At 42.8% G+C, this 18,273-nt stretch overlaps 1 protein-coding gene across 5 annotated transcripts in view; it reads right to left on the bottom strand.

The window, feature by feature from the left end:
• The window catches only part of MRPL42 (mitochondrial ribosomal protein L42), a 61,443-nt gene that overhangs the window by 10,550 nt on the left and 32,620 nt on the right, over nt 1-18,273 (bottom strand). For 2 of the 5 annotated variants that reach the window (XM_089308744.1, XM_070052701.2), the window contains 4 exons: nt 15,384-15,549; nt 9,453-9,516; nt 8,338-8,422; nt 2,245-2,408 (listed from right to left, as the gene is read on the bottom strand). In XM_089308744.1, the coding sequence (XP_089164870.1) occupies nt 2,245-2,408; nt 8,338-8,422; nt 9,453-9,516; nt 15,384-15,453 (383 nt within the window). In that variant the 5' untranslated portion in view covers nt 15,454-15,549. Of the gene's footprint in view, nt 1-1,151; nt 1,416-2,244; nt 2,409-8,337; nt 8,423-9,452; nt 9,517-15,383; nt 15,550-18,273 lie in introns of those variants that run through there. The other 3 variants (XR_016216906.1, XM_089308745.1, XR_016216905.1) reach the window with 3 other exon arrangements.

The following is an 18,273-nucleotide window of genomic DNA, read 5'->3' as shown; positions in this document are numbered from 1 at the left end:
AATGTTAGCTTACTTTTTAAAACTCCTAAGCACAAAATCCTTCATAAGGCTCTTCCTACATTTACCTCCTCATATGCTGGGTTCCATTCAATCTGAACTCCTTGCTGTTTCCCCAGCAAACTTTATTTCACATGCTTCTGTTCCCTCTGCTGTGGAGTTCTTCCCCTAGCCCCCACGGGTAACTCTGAACCATCCCTCAGGTTCAATCACATTTGGTATCAATTGTTTTTTTATTCCACTATCTTCTCTCCTTAAGAGTTAACAACTTTCAACTAGATATTATTTGATCACCCAGCTCTTCATAAGCTCAATGAACTTACATTCATTACTTTCACAAATATATCTGCCAATGAATTATACAAGTGAATACGAACAAAGCTTGCTCAAAGAACTTCTCACAGTTTGTTATGGAAGATAGATACGAAAAAAGATTTTAAAAAATCATTGAAGTGAGAATCAGATAGCTGGTAAGAATCAACAAGCACTTGAGCCCATACTGTGGTGCAGTGGGTTAAGATGCAACCTGTGACACTGGAATCCCCTATCAGAGTGCTGCTTCGAGTCCCAGCTGCTCTACTTCTGACCCAGCTCCCTGCTAATGTCCCTGGAAGGCCAAGAAAAGATGGCCCAAGTGCTTGGGTCCCTGTCACCCATATGGGAGACAGGGCAGCCATTTGAGGAGTAACCCAATGAATGGAAGATTTCTCTGTCTCCCTATATCCCTGTCACTCTGCCTTTCAAATAAATAAAAAATGTGAGCACCTACAAACAGAAGAGCAATTGTAGTATCTAAAGAACTGAGAACAATATATATTGCCCAATCATTAGCTGCACTCAACTTTTTTTTAACAGCAACTCAAAATCTGATGAAGAAATGGATAAAGGACTAAGGACAAAATCAACTATTTATCAAGAAGATGAATAAAAGCAACACACTAAACAACTGTTAAAGACTAGTAAAAATTACAAGAACTCTTGAAAAATTCCCTAAAAACTGGTTAAATTCTTTCACTGAAATAAAGGAAGGGGTGGTGGCTGTAGTGCAGTGGGTTAAGCTACTGCATGGGATACCCACATCCCATGTTGGATGGAGTACCTGGGATCACACCCCAGCTCCTTTGCTTTGAATCCAGGTTCTTGCTAATACATACCCCTGGAGGCAGCAGTTGATGGTCCAAGTACTTGGGTTCCTACCATCCACATGGGAGATCTGGATGGTGTTCTTGGCTCTTGGATTTGGCCTGGCCCGGCCCCAGCTATTGCAGGAATTTGGTGAGTGAACCAACAATGGAAAATACCTCAGGGCCAGTGCTGTGGTGTAGCGGGTAAAGCTGCTACCTGCAGCGCTAGCATCCCATATAGGCAATGGTTCAAGTCCTGGCTGCTCCACTTCTGACCCAGCTCTCTGCTACGGCCTAGGAAAGCAGTAGAAGATGGCCTGAGGTCAGCACTGTGGTGCAGAGTGTTAAAGTCCCAGCCTACAGTTCCAGCATCCCATATGGGTGCTGGTTCAAGTCCTATCTGCTACTCTTCTGAGTCAGCTCTCTGCTATGGCCTGGAAAGCAGTAGAAGATGGCCCAACTCCTTGGGTCCCTGTACCTGCATGGGAGATCTGGAAGAAGCTCCTGGCTCTTGGCTTTGGATCAGCACAGCTCTGGCTATTGCCATCATTTGGGGAGTAAACCAGCAGATGCAAGACCTCTCTCTCTCTGGCTCTATCTCTCTCTCTAACTCTTTCAAATAAATAAACTAATTCTTTTAAAAAAATAAGAAGAAGAAGAAGAAGAAGGCCCAAGTCCTTGGGCCCCTGCACCTGCATGGGAGACCCAGAAGAAGCTCCAGGCTCCTGGCTTCAGCCATTGCAGTCATCTGGGGAGTGAACTAGCAAATGGAAGACCTCTCTCTCTCACTCTCTCTCTCTCTCTGCATCTGCCTTTGTAACTCCACAATTCAAATAAACAAATACATTTCTAAAAACAAAATCTCTCTCCTCTCTCTCTCCACTTCTGCCCCCCTCAACCTCTACCTCAGTTGTTCTGCCTTTCAAATAAATCTTTCAAATAAAATAAAGGAAAAATGATGTTTAGTGTATACTTATATGTAGATTTAAAAATAAAATATAGCAGGTAATTGTATTTGGGATTAATTTTCCCACAGAAAATAACATTTCAGAAGTCATTAATGCAAGAAAAGTTATGTGTTCCGTTAATGTGTCTAGGTGGAGTTGAAAAAAATGGAACTTACTGTCCACGAGGATACCAACGGTGCTTAGTAGTAAAGAACATTTTGCTAAGTTGTTCTATCATGGGTCCTTGCTCAAGGTGTTCACTTTTTTCTTCTAATCTGGTTTTCAGCACTTGATCATGTGTTTCTTCATTATTAAGTACAGGATCTGGTCGAGGGATAGGCTATAAAATAATCAGTAGCAAACAGAATCAAAATGTAGGAACATGCATGGTGAGCATTTGACTGAGTTTCTAGTAAAAGTTATACTCAGTCATTCATAGAGTATCTCAGGGAGGGTAAATAAGTAATCAGAACAGTTTCATTTGGTTACATTGTTCAATGAAGAATCAGAAATAGGGGCTAGGATTGTAGTGCATAGGATTAAGCTACTGCCTGTGATAGCAGCATCCCAATATGAGCGCTGGTTCGAGTCCCGGCTGCTCCACTTCTGACTCAGCATGGGAAGGCACTGGAAGATGGCTCAAGCACTTGAGCCCCTGTCACCCAGGTGGGAGACCTGCATGGAGTTCCAGGCTCCTGGCTTCAGCCTGGCTCAACCCCGGCCATTGCAGCCATTTGGGGAGTAAGCCAGGGAATGGAAGATCCCCTTCTCTGTCTCTCTGTAACTCTGCCTTCAAGTAACTAAAATAATTTTTTAAAAATAAAGAAAATAAAATAAAAATAAAAGGAATCAGAAATAGTTTTCTTCATATACCAGTTTTTGGGTTTCTTTTCCAATAATGAAATTATTATTTAAAGTTACTTTCTTCTCTAATGATAAAGTACTTATTTTTAAAGAACACTCATTTATTTATTTGAAAGGCAGAGTTACAGAGAGAGAGGGAAAGACAGAGGAAGAGATCTTCCATCTGCAAGTTCACTCTTCAAATGGCTGCAATGGCGAGGGCTGCAACATGCTGAAGCCAAAAGCTCCATCTGCATCTCCCATATGGGTGGCAACGACCCAAGCATTTGTGTCATCTTCCACTGCTTTCCCAAGTGCACTAGCAGAGAGCTGGATCCAAAGTGGAGCAGCCAGGACACAAACTGGCACCCATATGGGATGCCAGCATCACAGATGGTAGTTTAACCTACTATGCCATAACACTGGCCCCCAAGTATTTATTAATTTAAATTTTCATTTCCCAGAAGTATAAATTATACCTATTATAATTTTAATCTAAAAGTTTACAGCCTACCATATATATGTATATATATGTATATCATTAATATAGGATACAATGAAAAACCTTTCATTAGAAATGATACTTCTTATATCCCGTAGAAGTAGGAAAATTTTCACCGTTTTCATTTGAAGTGAAGAAATATCATCACATAATGTTTTATGGTAACTTGAGTAGCTTCTCTCCCCAAAACATTAATTACTAAAAATCTCATCTCTCCAACATACAAGTCAAACTACATATTGCCATCAGTAAGAATCACTGCCTTAGAAGGTCAAGAACTCTATTTTACAGTTGTTTGTTATGACAATATAAAGGAAATCTGCATTTACAATCAGGTAAGAAACATGCAAACACCCTCTTTATAGTCATATACTATAAGTGCCAACTATTACATTCCTACCATGATATTAAGTGTTACAACATATCTGTTTATTTAGTTTATGTGCAGGAAACAAAATGGCCTCTGCCTTTGTAAGTACATAGAGGTGGCACATCTGAACATGCAGTATGGAAATGCAAAGCAACAAAGACATCAGTAAGAAGAGAAAAGAAAAGGGAGTCTTTGGCGCCATGGCTCATGTGGTTAATCCTCCACCTGCAGCGCCGGCATCCCATATGGGCGCCGGTTCTAGTCCTGGTTGCTCCTCTTCCAGTCCAGCTCTCTGCTGTGGCCCGGGAGGGCAGTGGAGGATTGCCCAAGTGCCTGGGCCCTTGCACGCCCATGGGAGACCAGGAGGAAGCACCTGGCTCCTGGCTTCAGATCGGCGCAGCGCTGGCCATAGCGGCCATTTGGGGAGTGAATCAACGGAAGGAAGACCTTTCTCTCTGTCTCCCTCTCTCTCACTGTCTATAACTCTACCTGTCAAAAAAATAAATAAATCCTTAAAAAAAAAAAAGGGAGTGGAGTCAGACTTGTAACAGAGTGTACAATATAGTCTCCAAGGGAAAACACATAGTATGAGTAAGTAAAGAAACATAGGTAAGAACATTAAGTAAAAGGGTAATTTTAAAAGATGGATCTTGGGGCCAGTGTTGTGGCATAGCAGGTTAAGACGCTGCCTGCAGCATTGGCATCCCATATGGGCGCCGGTTTGAGTCCCAGCTGCTCCACTTCTGATCCAGCTCTCTGCTATGGCCTGGGAAAGCAGCAGAAGATGGCCAAGTCCTTGGGCCCCTAAACCCTCATGGGAGACCCGGAAGAAGCTCCTGGCTCCTGGCTTCAGATAGGCATAGCTCTGGCCATTGCAGACAATTGGGGAGTGAACCATCAGATGGAAGATCTCTCTCTCTCTCTGCCTCTCCTCTCTCTTTGTAACTCTGACTTTCAAATAAATTAAAAAAAAAAAAAAAGATGGATTTCAAACAGATTATGAAAGGCTTTCTAAGTTAAATTAATTAAGGAACCCCTTCCTTATTAGTGGTGTAGTATATTATTCCCTCCTAGTGTAAGAGAGGATAAGGGAGAAATATAACTAAGAGGGTAAAAGCTTGAGCTTTGGCCTCTTATTCTGTCATTTACTACCTCTGTGACCTTGTGCATATTATTGAACCCTCAGATGTCCTTTCTGAAAAATCAGAGTAAAATCTACTCAGAAAGGTTTGTTGAGGATGAATTGAAATAGTATACAGTACATTTAGCTGTGCCTAGTACTCTAAGAATTTAATAAATGGTAGGTAGCAATTATCATTTCTTTTAAGGTCTCAAATAAGAAAAAAAAATTATATAAATGTATTTTAAAGAGAAAATACTTCTTAGACATTTAAATGATTTTAAAAGATCATCTCTTTATATAAAGTAACATATTAATGTGTCTTTGTAAATTGTTACATATCATGAGAGGGACTGAAAAACAGAATTAGAGCTGTGAAAGCTGTCAGAATCAAAATGGACTCACCTGTCAAACCCTACCAAATGAATAAAAAGAGAGGTTATGAAAGGAGGGAGTCTTGGGGCCAGCGCTGTGGCACAGCAGGTTAATGCCCTGGCCTGAAGCGCCAGCATCCCATATGGGCGCCAGTTCGAGACCCGGCTGCTCCTTTTCGATCCAGCTCTCTGCTATGGCCTGGGAAAGCAGTGGAAGAGGGCCCAAGTCCTTGGGCCCCTGCACCCATGTGAAAGACCCGGAAGAAGCTTCTAGCTCCTGGCTTCAGATCGGCACAGCTCCGGCCAATTGGGGAGTGAACCATCAGACAGAGGACCTCTCTCTTTCTCTCTCTCTCTCTCTCTGCCTCTCCTCTCTCTGTGTAACTCTGACTTTCAAAAAATACAATAAATCTTTAAAAAAAAAAAAAAAGAAAGGAAGGAGTCTCACACACACATGCCTATAGCAACAACCATCACAAGAGACTATGCTAGAAGCACAATCTTGCCCAAGGCCACTGCAACCTTACACAAAGAATTATACACAACACAAAGGCATCTGCACAACAACTGCCCATTCAACCTTAGACCAATGCCACCCACATTGTTGATCTTTGTAGCCAAGGACTATTGTTTCAAAACAATGTACATAACTTTCTTCCTCATTTTGCCTTTAAAAGCTTCCCTTTGGGGCTGGCACTGTGGCACAGCAGGTTAAGCCACCACTTGTGATGCTGGCATCACATATGAGCACCAATTCAAGTACAGCTATTCTACCTCCAACCAAGCAGCTGGTTAATGCACCTAGGAAAGCAACACGAGATGGCTTGAGTACTTGGACCCCTGTACCCATGTGGGAGACCTGGATGGAGTCCTAGGCTCCTGGCTTCAGCCTGGGTCAGCCCTGGCCATTAAAGCCTTTCAGGGAATGAACCAAGGAATGGAAGATCCCTCTCTGTGTCTCTCCCTCTCTCTAACTCGACCTTCAAATAAATAAATAAATCTTTAAGAAAATAACAACAACAAAAACCCTTCTCCTTGCCTCAGCCTCCCTGAATACACTTACAGTTTACTATAGCACAAGCATTCTCACTGCACTGCTCTGTTATTCTCAGATAAGCTTTTATCTTTGAGGTCTCTCTGTGTTACTATTTAGGTTGACAGACCCTATAAAACAACACTTTTCTCTCTTTCAGATTATACATGTTACTAAAGAGAAACTTCTTAAAAATATTTCACAGGTTTTGTTTTTTAAAGATATATTTATTTATCTGAAAGTCGGAGTTACAGAGAGAATGAGGAACAGACAGAGATTTTCCATCCACTGGTTCACTTCCCAAATGGCTGCAATGGTCAGGGCTGGGCCAGGCCCAAACCAGAAGCCAGGAGCTTCATCTGGGTCCCCAATGTGGAGGCAGAGGCCCAAGGACTTGGGCCATCTTCCATAGCTTTCCAGGCAAATTATCAGGGAGCTGGATGAGAAGTAGAGCAGCCAAGACTTGAACTGGCACCCATATGAGATGCTGGTACTGCAGATAGCAACTTAATCCACTATACCATAGCACTGGCCCCAAGATGAAATGTTTTCAATATTATCAAATGGGGCCAGCACTGTGGTGTAGCGGGTAAAGCTGCTACCTGCAGTGCCGGCATCCCATATGGATGCAAGTTCGAGTCCTGGCTGCTCCACTCCAATCCAGCTCTCTGCTATGGCCTGGGAAAGTAGTACAAGATAGTCCAAGTCCTTGGGCTCCTGTACCCCACCATGGGAGACCTGGAGGAAGCTCCTGGCTCCTGGCTCTATATCGGCGCAGCTCTGCTCATTGCAGCCAACTGGGGAGAGAACCAGTGGATGGAAGACCTCTCTCTTTCTCTCTGCCTCTCCTTCTTTCTGTGTGTAACTCTGACTTTCAAATAAATAAGTAAATCTTTAAAAAAGAAAAAGACACTAGGATTAACAGATTTTTCAAAGCCTATACCAAGAGCCTTTGGCAGACTCAGAATGGATCTTTTTGGGCAAACAAGAAAAATTAAGCAAAAATTAAAAAAAAAAAAACTGAATGCCAACATTCAGAAATGTCATCCTTCATTTCTCTTATTTTTCCTAAGAATTCTCAAAATTTGAGTTTTAAAATTTTCCACTATACATACTACTAAAAAGAAGTATTTTTATATCCTTACCTTCTTTTCCCATATCATTTTTTCATCCCCAGTATAATAACCTTATTTTCCTCAACTAGAAATTCCAAAATCTAGAATAACATTTTTAGAATATTAGTACTTTAGGAGCTGGTGTTATGGTGTAGCAGGTAAAGCCACCGCCTGCAGTGCTGGCATCCCATATGGCTGCCGGTTCGAGACCCCGCTGCTCCACTTCTGATCCAGCTCTCTGCTATGGCCTGGAAAAGCAATAGAAGATGACCCAAGTCCTTGGGCTCCTGTACCCGCATAGGAGACCCGGAAGAAGTTCCTGGCTCCTGGCTTCAGATCTGCAAAGCTCCAGCAGTTGCGGCCAACTGGGGAGTGAACCAATGGATGGAAGACCTCTCTCTCTCTCTCTCTCTGCCTCTCTTTCTCTCTCTGTGTAACTCTGACTTTCAAAGTAAATAAATAAATCTTTATATATATAAAAACAGGGGCCAGCACTGTTGTACAACAGGTTAAGTTGCCACTTTCAATGCTAACATCCCATATCGGAGTGCCGGTTAAAGTTCTGGCTGCTCTGCTTCTGATCCAGCTTCCTGCTGATGCACCTGGGAAGGCAGCAGATGACGGCCAAGTACTTGGGCCCCTGCCACCCATGTGGGAGACCAGAATGAATTCCCTGGCTTCTGGCTTTGGCCTGGTTCAGACCTGGCTATTGCAGCCATTTGGGGAATCAAACAGCAGGTGGAAGTTCTCTCTCTCTCTTGCTCTCACTCTATCTTTCTAAAAAATAAATCTTTAAAATAAAAAACCTTAATATTCAGACAATTTTTCTCTATGGATGAACATTCAGTATAAACATTTAGAATGAATATTTCTAAGGCAAATTAAAACTGTAAGAGATTTTCTTATACATACTTTTGTGTGTTCGTATGGAATGTCCACAGAAGGGTGATAGCATACTATTGTCCTGCCATCCGATGTCAAAGCAAGCTCCACTTTGCTAAAAAAGAATGTGTTAAAATTATAGTGCATTCAAGGTAGAATGATTATTTGTTGAGTTGTAGTTAATTAATCACAAATTGCTGAAGAACAGTGCTACGTTACTAGATTGGCAAATCTGGTGCCCATAACTTAGGAGGCAACTCAAGACCAGCCTTCAGAATATCTCAGCTTAACTACCTCAACAAAGTATACTGCATAGTTGAACTCCTAGTAATTAACTCTAAAGTATATTCTGGCTAACACAGGATAAAGCATTAGATTGTTTCACCATGATTTTAAGACTGAATACCATAACATGCCTTTACTGGTCATTTAACCTGTCCAATGATTTTTGGTAAAAGATGGAGTTTTAGATACTATAAAACACAGAATTCAACCTTTTCAGATTCAGAAACTGTTACCTAGTCAATTTCATCACTATCTTTTTATCTCACTACCCACTAAATGTACAATAAAGTTAGAGTCAAAAAAGAATATATTTTTACTATAATTTTCAATAAAAACCAGGCAACCTAAGAAAATATCCTGAAATTTCTATAAATCAGAGTCTTCAGTAGAGAAAAAAAGACAATGTTTTATGTTATTATTCCTGGTTCTTAGCATAATGACTGGAACTGAATAAACAGTAAATAAATGATGGTTGAATTGAATATTTGTAATTTAGGATTATTCAACATCAAACAAAAGATAAAATAAATAACTATTTAAGCTAATAGACACGAACTCAAAGAGAAAACCATAAAACTTATTAACATTTTCAAAAAGCTAACACATTCTTCAGGAAGAGAAGACAGCATTTCTAACAGCATGTCTGTCTTACAACAAACTAAGTATTCACTGAAACACAATGATAATGATTTTTTACTTAAAATATTTGTAAGCCCAAATGCTGGATAAATAAGATCTTTGAAATAATTTTTCAAAGCAAAATTACAGAAAGAATAATCAGAAAAGCAGGAAGAAAATAAAATTAAATCACTTCAGATACAGCTAAGATGTTATTTGTTCAATTGAATCTTAATACATACCAATTATAGTCATCTGGAAGAGGAGAATATGTAGATTTATGGCAAACACAATATAAAGCTCCATCTGCAAAAACCCCAAACAGTGAAATACACTGAGTTAATCTGAGTACATGTTCTCACATACATGTAAAGGTGTTTTCACTTAATCATCTAACACTACCTGTTTACTGTGAAACAGGCCTGTATGTGGTCTAGGGACCGGTAAATCTCTGTCCCTGCCCTCAAAAAAGTACAGTCTATATAGGAGAGAGGCACAGAAAAAACAACTCAAGGAGCAGTGTTTGGCACAGCAGTTAAGATCCACTTCAAACATCTACATCTGACATCAGAATGCCTGGCTTCAAGTCCCAGTTCTGCTTACAACTCCAGCTTCACACTAAGGCACAGCCTGGGAGGCAGCAGGTGGTAGCTCCAGGACCTGGGTCCCTGTCTTTCATGGGAGATCTGGATTGAATTCCAGGATCCTGGTTTCAGCCTGACCCAGCCCTGGCCATTGCAGGTATTTAGGGAGTGAACCAGTGAATGGACGATCTGTCTGTGTCTGCTACATCTCTCTCTTTTTGCCTTTCAAATAAAAAATGAATTTTTTAAAAAAAAATTAAAAAAGGAAAATTCCAGTATAGAGGATAGGTGTTCTTGGCTTGCATAACCACTGGAAGAGAGAAAAGGGGAGATGAACAGGTCACCAAAACAAGGGTCTAGGTTCGAGAAAATCCTTCCAGAGGAAGTGATGCCTAAAGCCCTTGGCAAATGGGGAGACACGTAGGAGTTGATAAGGAGTGAGGACAACATTGCTTGCAGAGGGAATAACAGGTCCAAGGACCACAGGTAAGAAAGGAAACTAAGTATTTGAGTATTTCAGTCCTTCCAAGAAAGAACATGAAGTATTTGCATATTCCAATGTACACAGTCTATAAAAGGGGGGTGTTAGGTGATGAAATACCAAGAAATTTATTCAAGATGAACTTTTCCTAATCATCATGCTCACATTTCAGACCATATTTTCCTTTTTCAGGACACCTGCAAATTCAAGAGCCATAATTACTTTCTGAAAAGTTTGTGAAAGGTTCACCTATGTTCAGAGAAAGAGTATTTAAAAAAGTAAAACCAACTCAGTACAGTTAAAAGAAAATTATGAATATACCTGGACTAAATCCAAGGATCAGCCTCTCTCGATAGAGCCTCTTGCTCCTGCTACATGCCACTATAACATATCCTGTCCTTCCCATCTCCTCGCCTTTACCATGTCTCCCACTTGTTCAAACACCACTCATCTTTCAAAGTCAAGTGAAATGCTATTCTTCCATGAAACCTTTTTTACCCTATCTCCCGCAAGCTCCCTTACAGGGGGAACTGTGTGACCTGACCACAGTCAGTGTGTCATGACACTGCTACCCCTTCTTTATTGCCCATTGCTTTTCTGCACAGTTATTCATGTGGGTCCATGCTTCCATCCTTGAATATACTTCTTTTCTCCCCCAAACTGCATATACTTACAGGCCCAAATACAGATTCTTAAGGTCACTCTTTTCTTGCAAAAGACTGTTCAGGGCCGGCGCTGTGGCTCACTTGATTAATTCTCTGCCTGCGGTGCCGGCATCCCATATGGGCACTGGGTTCTAGTCCCAGATGCTCCTCTTCCTGTCCAGCTCTCTGCTGTGGCCCGGAGGGCAGTGGAGGATGGCCCAAGTGCTTGGGCCCCTGCACCCGCGTAGGAGATCCAGAAGAAGTTCCAGGTTCCTGACTTCGGGCTGGCCCAGCTCTGGCCATTGAGGCCATTTAGGGAGTGAACCAGCAGATGGAAGACCCCCCCTCTCGCTCTCCTTCTGCCTCTCTGTAACTCTGCCTTTCAAATAGATAAATAAATCTAAAAAAATTAATACTTGAAGAACTCATTATCTGACGTTTTACCAAGATAAAAAATTTTAGATTTGGGATGTATTAGAGGCTCTGAATATATAATCAGGACCAAAACCAAAGTTATCAATCAACTTACACCAATTCAATGTGCTAGAGTTTCAATGACAGTCAAGCCCTCAGTTATTTATAGGCTATTTTTATATATGTGTGTGTGTGTGTGTGTGTGTGTGTATTATCTGTGTTTCAGCAAAAGCAGAAATGCTGAATATTTTAAGTTACTATATTATATTAAAGACTATAGAACAGAACATGTATTGGATTAAGAAAGGTGGGGGCGGCCAGTGCTGTGGTGCAGTGGGTTAAAGCCCTGGCCTGGAGCACTGGCATCCCAAATGGGTGCTGGTTCTGGTCCCAGCTGCTCCACTTCAATCCATCTCTCTGCTATGACCGGGGAAAGCAGTGGAGAATGGCCCAAATCCTTGGGCCTTTGAACCCACATGGGAGACCTGGAAGAAGCTCCTGGCTTCAGATTGGCTCAGCTCCAGCTGTTGCAGCCATTTGCAGGGTGAACCAGTGGATGCAAGACCTCTCTTGTCTCTACCTCTATCTGCAACTCTGTCAAGGAAAGAAGGAAGGAGGGAGCGAGGTGGGAGGTTTATTCACAGCTGCCATTTATCAAATATGTGGCCTTGGGCAACTTCATAGGAGCCAGCGCACCCAAGTTTCTTTACTTTCATAAAGAAGGCAATACTACAAGCTGCCAAATTCAAAGCTGTTGTGAAGACTAAGTGGTTTAATGTTTTTAAAACCTGTACAATGTTCTACATTCCTATCTTGACTATATTTTGGGGACAATTTTAAATATTCCTTCTAGAATATAGGGAAGTGTTTTTATTTTTGCTCACTGAATTTTCTTCCTAATCATGGTTGTGCTTTGCCTCCAATCTTAATCTCCTTTGCTTTCTTATGAAACATCAATAAATACAGTAATAATGCTTCACCATTGATAATAATAAGAGGAACTATACAGAACATGGGGCTTTAGGACCTTAGAAGTCAATCAGTAACTGACTTTTAGGAGAATGAAAATGGAACAATTCTCTGGAGTAATCTAAATTTATTCTTAGGTAGACAGTAACTTAGATAAATCCAATCCATTCCACATATGAGAGGCAGGGGAAGGAACCAAAATAAATTACACATAGTACAAATTTAATGAGAGGTCTAGTGGGGGAAAAGACACAAATAATTCTCAAGGGGCAGATTAACTGGTTTCCATATTATTAACTTGTGTGAGGATTAACTGCTGTTTTGAGGCATGGACTACGTAAAAACTACTGAGATCTGACTTCTCATCAGCATTAAATTAATTTTAACTTGGTTTTACTTAAAATATAATGTAATATTATGCTCAAAGCCCTAATGAACAGGGCAGTGGGGTAAGCAAAGGGGCAGGAAAGGAACATTTCCTTTAAGAGTAGGATTTGGCAAGAACAGATGTTGGGCCTAGCACTTAAAACACCAATTAAGATTCCCCCATCCTGGGAACAGCTTTGTGGTGTAGTGGGTAAAGCAGTAGATGGCCCAAGTGCTTGGGCCCCTGCTACCCACATGGGCGACCTGGAAGAAGCTCCTGGCTCCTGGCTTCAGCCTGGCGCAGCCCGAGATGTTGTGGCTATCTTGGAGCAAAACAGTAGATAGAAGATTGCACTCTCTCTCCCTCTCTCTCTCCCTTGCTCTATGTAACTCTATTTTCCAAATAAATAAATAAATCTTTAAAAAACACGAGGATGCCACTGTGGCATAGCAGGTAAAGCCGCCGCCTGCAGTGCTGGCATCCCATATGGGCACTGGTTCAAGTCCCGGCTGCACTACTTCTGATCCCGCTCTCTGCTATGGCCTGGGAAAGCAGGAGAAGATGGCCCAAGTCCTTGGGCCCCTGCACCCATGTGGGAGACCCGGAAGAAGCTCCTGGCTCTTGGCTTTGGATCAGCGCAGCTCTGGCCGTTGCGGCCAGCTGGGAGTGAACCAGTGGCTGGAAGACCTCTTTCTCTCTGTGCTTCTGCCTCTCAGGAACTCTGCCTTTCAAATAAATAAGTGGATCTTAAAAAAAAAAAAATGCCTGCATTCTATGTCAGGGTGTCTGGGTTCAACATCCAGCCCCTACTCCTGATTCCAGCTCCCTGGGAGGCAGTGGTGATGACTCAAGCAGTTGGGTTCCACCAACACCAGAGACCCAGACTGAGTTCTTGGCTCCCAGCTTCATCGTGACCCAGATCCAACCGTCTGAGGCATTTGGGAACTGAACCATGTAAGCTCTCTTTCTCTCTCTCTGCCTCTCAATCAAATAAATAAAAAATTTAAAAATTATTTTTAAAGAGTATGATTTAGGGGCCAGTGCTGTGGCACAGTGGGTTAAAGCCCCAACCTGCAGTGCCAGCACCCCATACAGGCGCTGGTTCAAGTCCTGGCTGCTTCTTTTCCAATCCAGCTCTCTGCTATGGCCTGGGAAAGCAGAAGATGGCCCAAGTCCTTGGACCCCTGTACCTGCATGGGAGACCTGGAAGAAGCTCCTGGTATGGATCAGCTGAGCTCTGGCCATTGTGGTCATTTGGGGAGTGAACCAAGGGAATGGAAGACCTCTCTCTCCCTCGCTCTCGCTCTACCTCTCTGTCTTTCAAATAAATAAAATAATTCTTTTTTTTTTAAAGTTAACAAACTTCTGAATATTCTTTTGAAAAAAGGTGTTTAGTGGGTAAAACATCTTTCCTTTGCTGAAGTGTTCTCAAATTATGTATTAATTTACATTTTAACCCTAGTCTTCAAACAACTCTTTCCCACTTTTTTTTTTTTTTTTAAAGATTTATTTATCTATTTTGAAAGACAGTTACAAGGATAGAGGGACAGACAAAGGAGACAGAGAGAGAATGATTATCCATTTGCTGGTTTACTCCCCAAATGACCACAATGGCTGGGGCTGGGCCAGGCTAAAGCCAGCAAGCAGGAGCTTCATCTGGGTCTTCCACATGGATGGCAGGGGCCCAGGCATTTGGGCCATCCTCCATTGCTTTCCCAGTGGATTTCCCAGGTGCATTAGCAGGCAGTTGGATTAGAACTGGAACTGCTACGACTCAAACCAACACCCACATGGAATACCATTGCTGCAGGCTGTGGCTTAATACACTGTACCACAATGTCAGCCCAAAATTACTGTTTTTTTTTTTTTTTCAAATGGCTATGTTCTTGTGTTTCTGTGTGTGTAGGGAAGGGCACAAAGTGAATACACTCAGATATTACCTTTGAATTATCTGGTCATCTTTGGAACATTGACTATGACTTTATACTTTGCTGGCAAACTTTAAGAATTATTTAAAAAGTAATATGGGGGCTGGTGGTATGGTGAAGTGCACTAAGCCACTGCCTGGGACACTGGCATTTCATAGGAGCACCAGTTCAAGTCCTGGCTGCTCCACCTCTGATCCAGCTTTCTGATAATGCACCAGGGAAAGGAGCAGAAGATAGCCCAAATGCTTGGGGCCCTGCACCCATGTAGGAGGCCCAGCCCAAATTCCAGGCTCCCGGCTTCCACCTGCTGCACCCACAGTTGTTGTGGCCATTTGAGGATCTTCCAGTGAATGGAAGATTTCTCTCTCTCCCACTCTCTCTCTAACACTGCCTTTCAAGTAAAAACATAAATTTAAAATAAATAAATAAATAAATAGGGGCTGGAGTTGTGGAAGAGCAGGTTACGCTGACACTCACAACAACAGCATCCATGTGAGCACTGCCCAGCTGCTCCATTTCCAATCCAGCTCCTTGTTAATGTGCGTGGGAAAGCAGCAGCATGAGCTAAGCAGCTGGGCCCCTACCACTAATGTGGGAGACCAGAATGGAGTTCCAGGCTCCTGGCTTCAGCCTGGCCCAGCCCCGGCCACTGCAGCCATTTGGGGAGTGGACAGAAAAACTCTTTCTCTCTCTGTCTCTCCCTCTCTCTCTATAACTCTGACTTGCAAATAAATAAATCTTAAAAAACAACTTTTTAAGCAATAATTTAAAAAAAAAATCACTTACTTTGGACTGGAGATAAATGTTTCAAGATAGTTCTCTTTGATATCACCCATTTCATTACTGCTGCCGCCATGGTGTATCAAGACGTAGCTTATCAGCTGGGATGAAAAAAGATTCTTTGAAGAAAACTGCCTTCAAAATCTGCTTCTAGGCACATCAGTTTTTGTCCCTGTTTAAAAGATAAAGAAAAATCAGTGCTACCTATGGTACACTAAAGTGATACAACATACAAGTACTAAACAATACAAGACAGAAATCACTACCTAGAGCTACAATCACTTGAAGCAAAGCTTTTAAGCAACGCTGCATGGGGCCGATGTTGTGGCGCAGCAGGTTAAGCGGCTGCTTGCAACACTGCAGTTAATCCAGCTTCCTGCCAGTGCATCTCAGAAGGCAGCAGAAGATAGCCCAAGTACCCGAGGCCCTGCTGCTCATGTGGGAGCCACAGCGGAGTTTCTGGTTCCTGACTTCAGCCTGGCCCAGTCCTGGCTGCTGTGGCCATTTGGGGAATGGACCAGCAGAGGGAAGATCTCTCTCTCTTTCTCTCTCTGTCCCTCCCTCTAACTCTGAAGCTCTGCCTTTATATATATATATATATTTTTGACAGGCAGAGTGGACAGTGAGAGAGAGAGACAGAGAGAAAGGTCTTCCTTTGCCATTGGTTCACCCTCCAATGGCCGCCACGGCCGGCGCGCTGCAGCCGGCGCACCGCGCTGATCCGAAGGCAGGAGCCAGGTGCTTCTCCCGGTCTCCCATGGGGTGCAGGGCCCAAGAACTTGGGCCATCCTCCACTGTACTCCCTGGCCACAGCAGAGAGCTGGCCTGGAAGAGGGGCAACCGGGACAGAATCCGGCGCCCCGACCGGGACTAGAACCTGGTGTGCTGGCGCTGCAAGGCGGAGGATTAGCCTAGTGAGCCACGGTGCTGGCCTTTTTTTTTTTTTTTTTAAGATTTATTTACGCTGGCACCGTGGCTCACTTGGCTAATCCTCCGCCTGCGGCAATGGCACCCCAGGTTCTAGTCCCGGTTGGGGCACCAGGTACTAGTCCTGGTTGCTCCTCTTCCAGTCCAGCTCTCTGCTGTGGCCCCGGGGGGCAGTGGAGGATGGGCCAAGTGCTTGGGTCCCTGCACCCACATGGGAGACCAGGAGGAAGTACCCGGCTCCTGGCTTTGGATCAGCGTTGCGCCAGCCGTAGCGGCCATTAGGAGTGAACCAACGGAAGGATGACCTTTTTCTCTCTCTCTCACTGTCTATAACTCTCTCTCTGTCTCTCTCTCACTGTCTAACCCTGCCTGGCAAAAAAAAAAAAAAAAAAAAGATTTATTTACTTATTTCAAAGGCAGACTTAAAAAGAGAGAGAAAAAGGAAGAGACAGAGAGAAAGACCTTCCATCTGCTGATTCATTCCCCAAACGACCACAACAGCTAGGGCTGGCCAGACTGAAACCAGGAGCCAGGAGTAACTTCTGGATCTGAGATGCTTGCACTGTAGGTGGCAGCTTAACCACTATGCTACAGTGCCAGCCTATTAATCTTAAGTTCACATTTTCAGTGATTTTTTAACCATCTTTTTCTATTCTTTTTTTTTAATTTTTTAATTTTTATTTATTTATTTTTTGACAGGCAGAGTTAGACATCGAGAGAGAGAGAGACAGAGACAAAGGTCTTCCTTTTTTCCGTTGGTTCACCTCCCAATGGCCGCTGCGGCCAGTGCACCGCGCTGATCTGAAGCCAGGAGCCAGGTGCTTCTCCTGGTCTCCCATGGGGTGCAGGGCCCAAGTACTTGGGTCATCTTCCACTGCACTCCCGGGCCACAGCAGAGAGCTGGACTAGAAGAAGAGCAACTGGGACAGAATCTGGCGCCCCGACCGGGACTAGAACCCAGGGTGCCGGTGCCACAGGCGGAGGATTAGCCTATTGAGCCGTGGCACCAGCCCATCTTTTTTTATTCCTTGTTCTGATTCCATTCATTGAAAATTAATTTTATGTGCATTAAATAGGATAATAAAAATTGGGACTTGTATTTTTTATGGTCTTTTTCTTTTCAGTCTACTAATTTAGTCTTATTATCGTTAGTATACATACGGGGACTCCAACTGGCACCCCTATGGTATGCCATAGGCAGCAGCTTACTCTATGTCACAACGCTGGTACCAGCTCTGCCTTCCAAATAAATAAATCTTAAAACAAATAAAACACAATTGTATTTCCACATAGCTTAGCTACAGGGGAAAAAAAAAAGTATCAAAATGTATCATGAGAACTCCCAGAAGTATGTCCATTACTTTTTCTCAAGTGCAAACTTCTTACCATCCAATGCAGCTCTTTTCACTTAATGAGTATTCAGTGAACACGAAATTACTCTTTGAAAGTCACTCACACATAGAGGATTTGCTTTTATAATGCTCATGTACAACCTCCCAGGTGCCATACGCAAGATCTTATTACATCAATTACGGTAGTATTGTGTTTCTGATTAAATGAAGTATCTTAGAAAAGGCCTATCCATAGCCTATTAAATGCTTATTTAGGGGGCTGGCACTGTAGCATGGTAGATTAAGTCTCCACCTGTGGCGCTGGCGTCCCATATGTGCACAGGTTCTAGTCTTGGCTGCTCCTCTTCTGATCCAGCTCCCTGCTAATACACCTGGGAAAGCAGTAGAAGATGACTGAAGTCCTTGGGCCCCTACACCCACATCAGAGACTCAGACAAAGCTCCTGGCTGATGGTTTCAGATAGGCCCAGCACCGGCCATTGTGGCCATTTAGGGAGTGAACCAGCAGATGGAAGATTCTCTCTCTCTAACTCTACCTCTCAAATAAATAAAATCTTTTTAAAAAATACTTATTTAGGAGAAAGCAGGAAGGGACTTCAAAAAGCTTGTGAGAAAATG

This window comes from Oryctolagus cuniculus, chromosome 11 (assembly GCF_051225735.1).
Source record: "Oryctolagus cuniculus isolate XC-2025 breed Fujian yellow rabbit chromosome 11, ASM5122573v1, whole genome shotgun sequence".
Classification (NCBI taxonomy): Eukaryota; Metazoa; Chordata; class Mammalia; order Lagomorpha; family Leporidae; genus Oryctolagus; species Oryctolagus cuniculus.
This window is presented reverse-complemented; position numbering and strand designations above follow the sequence as displayed.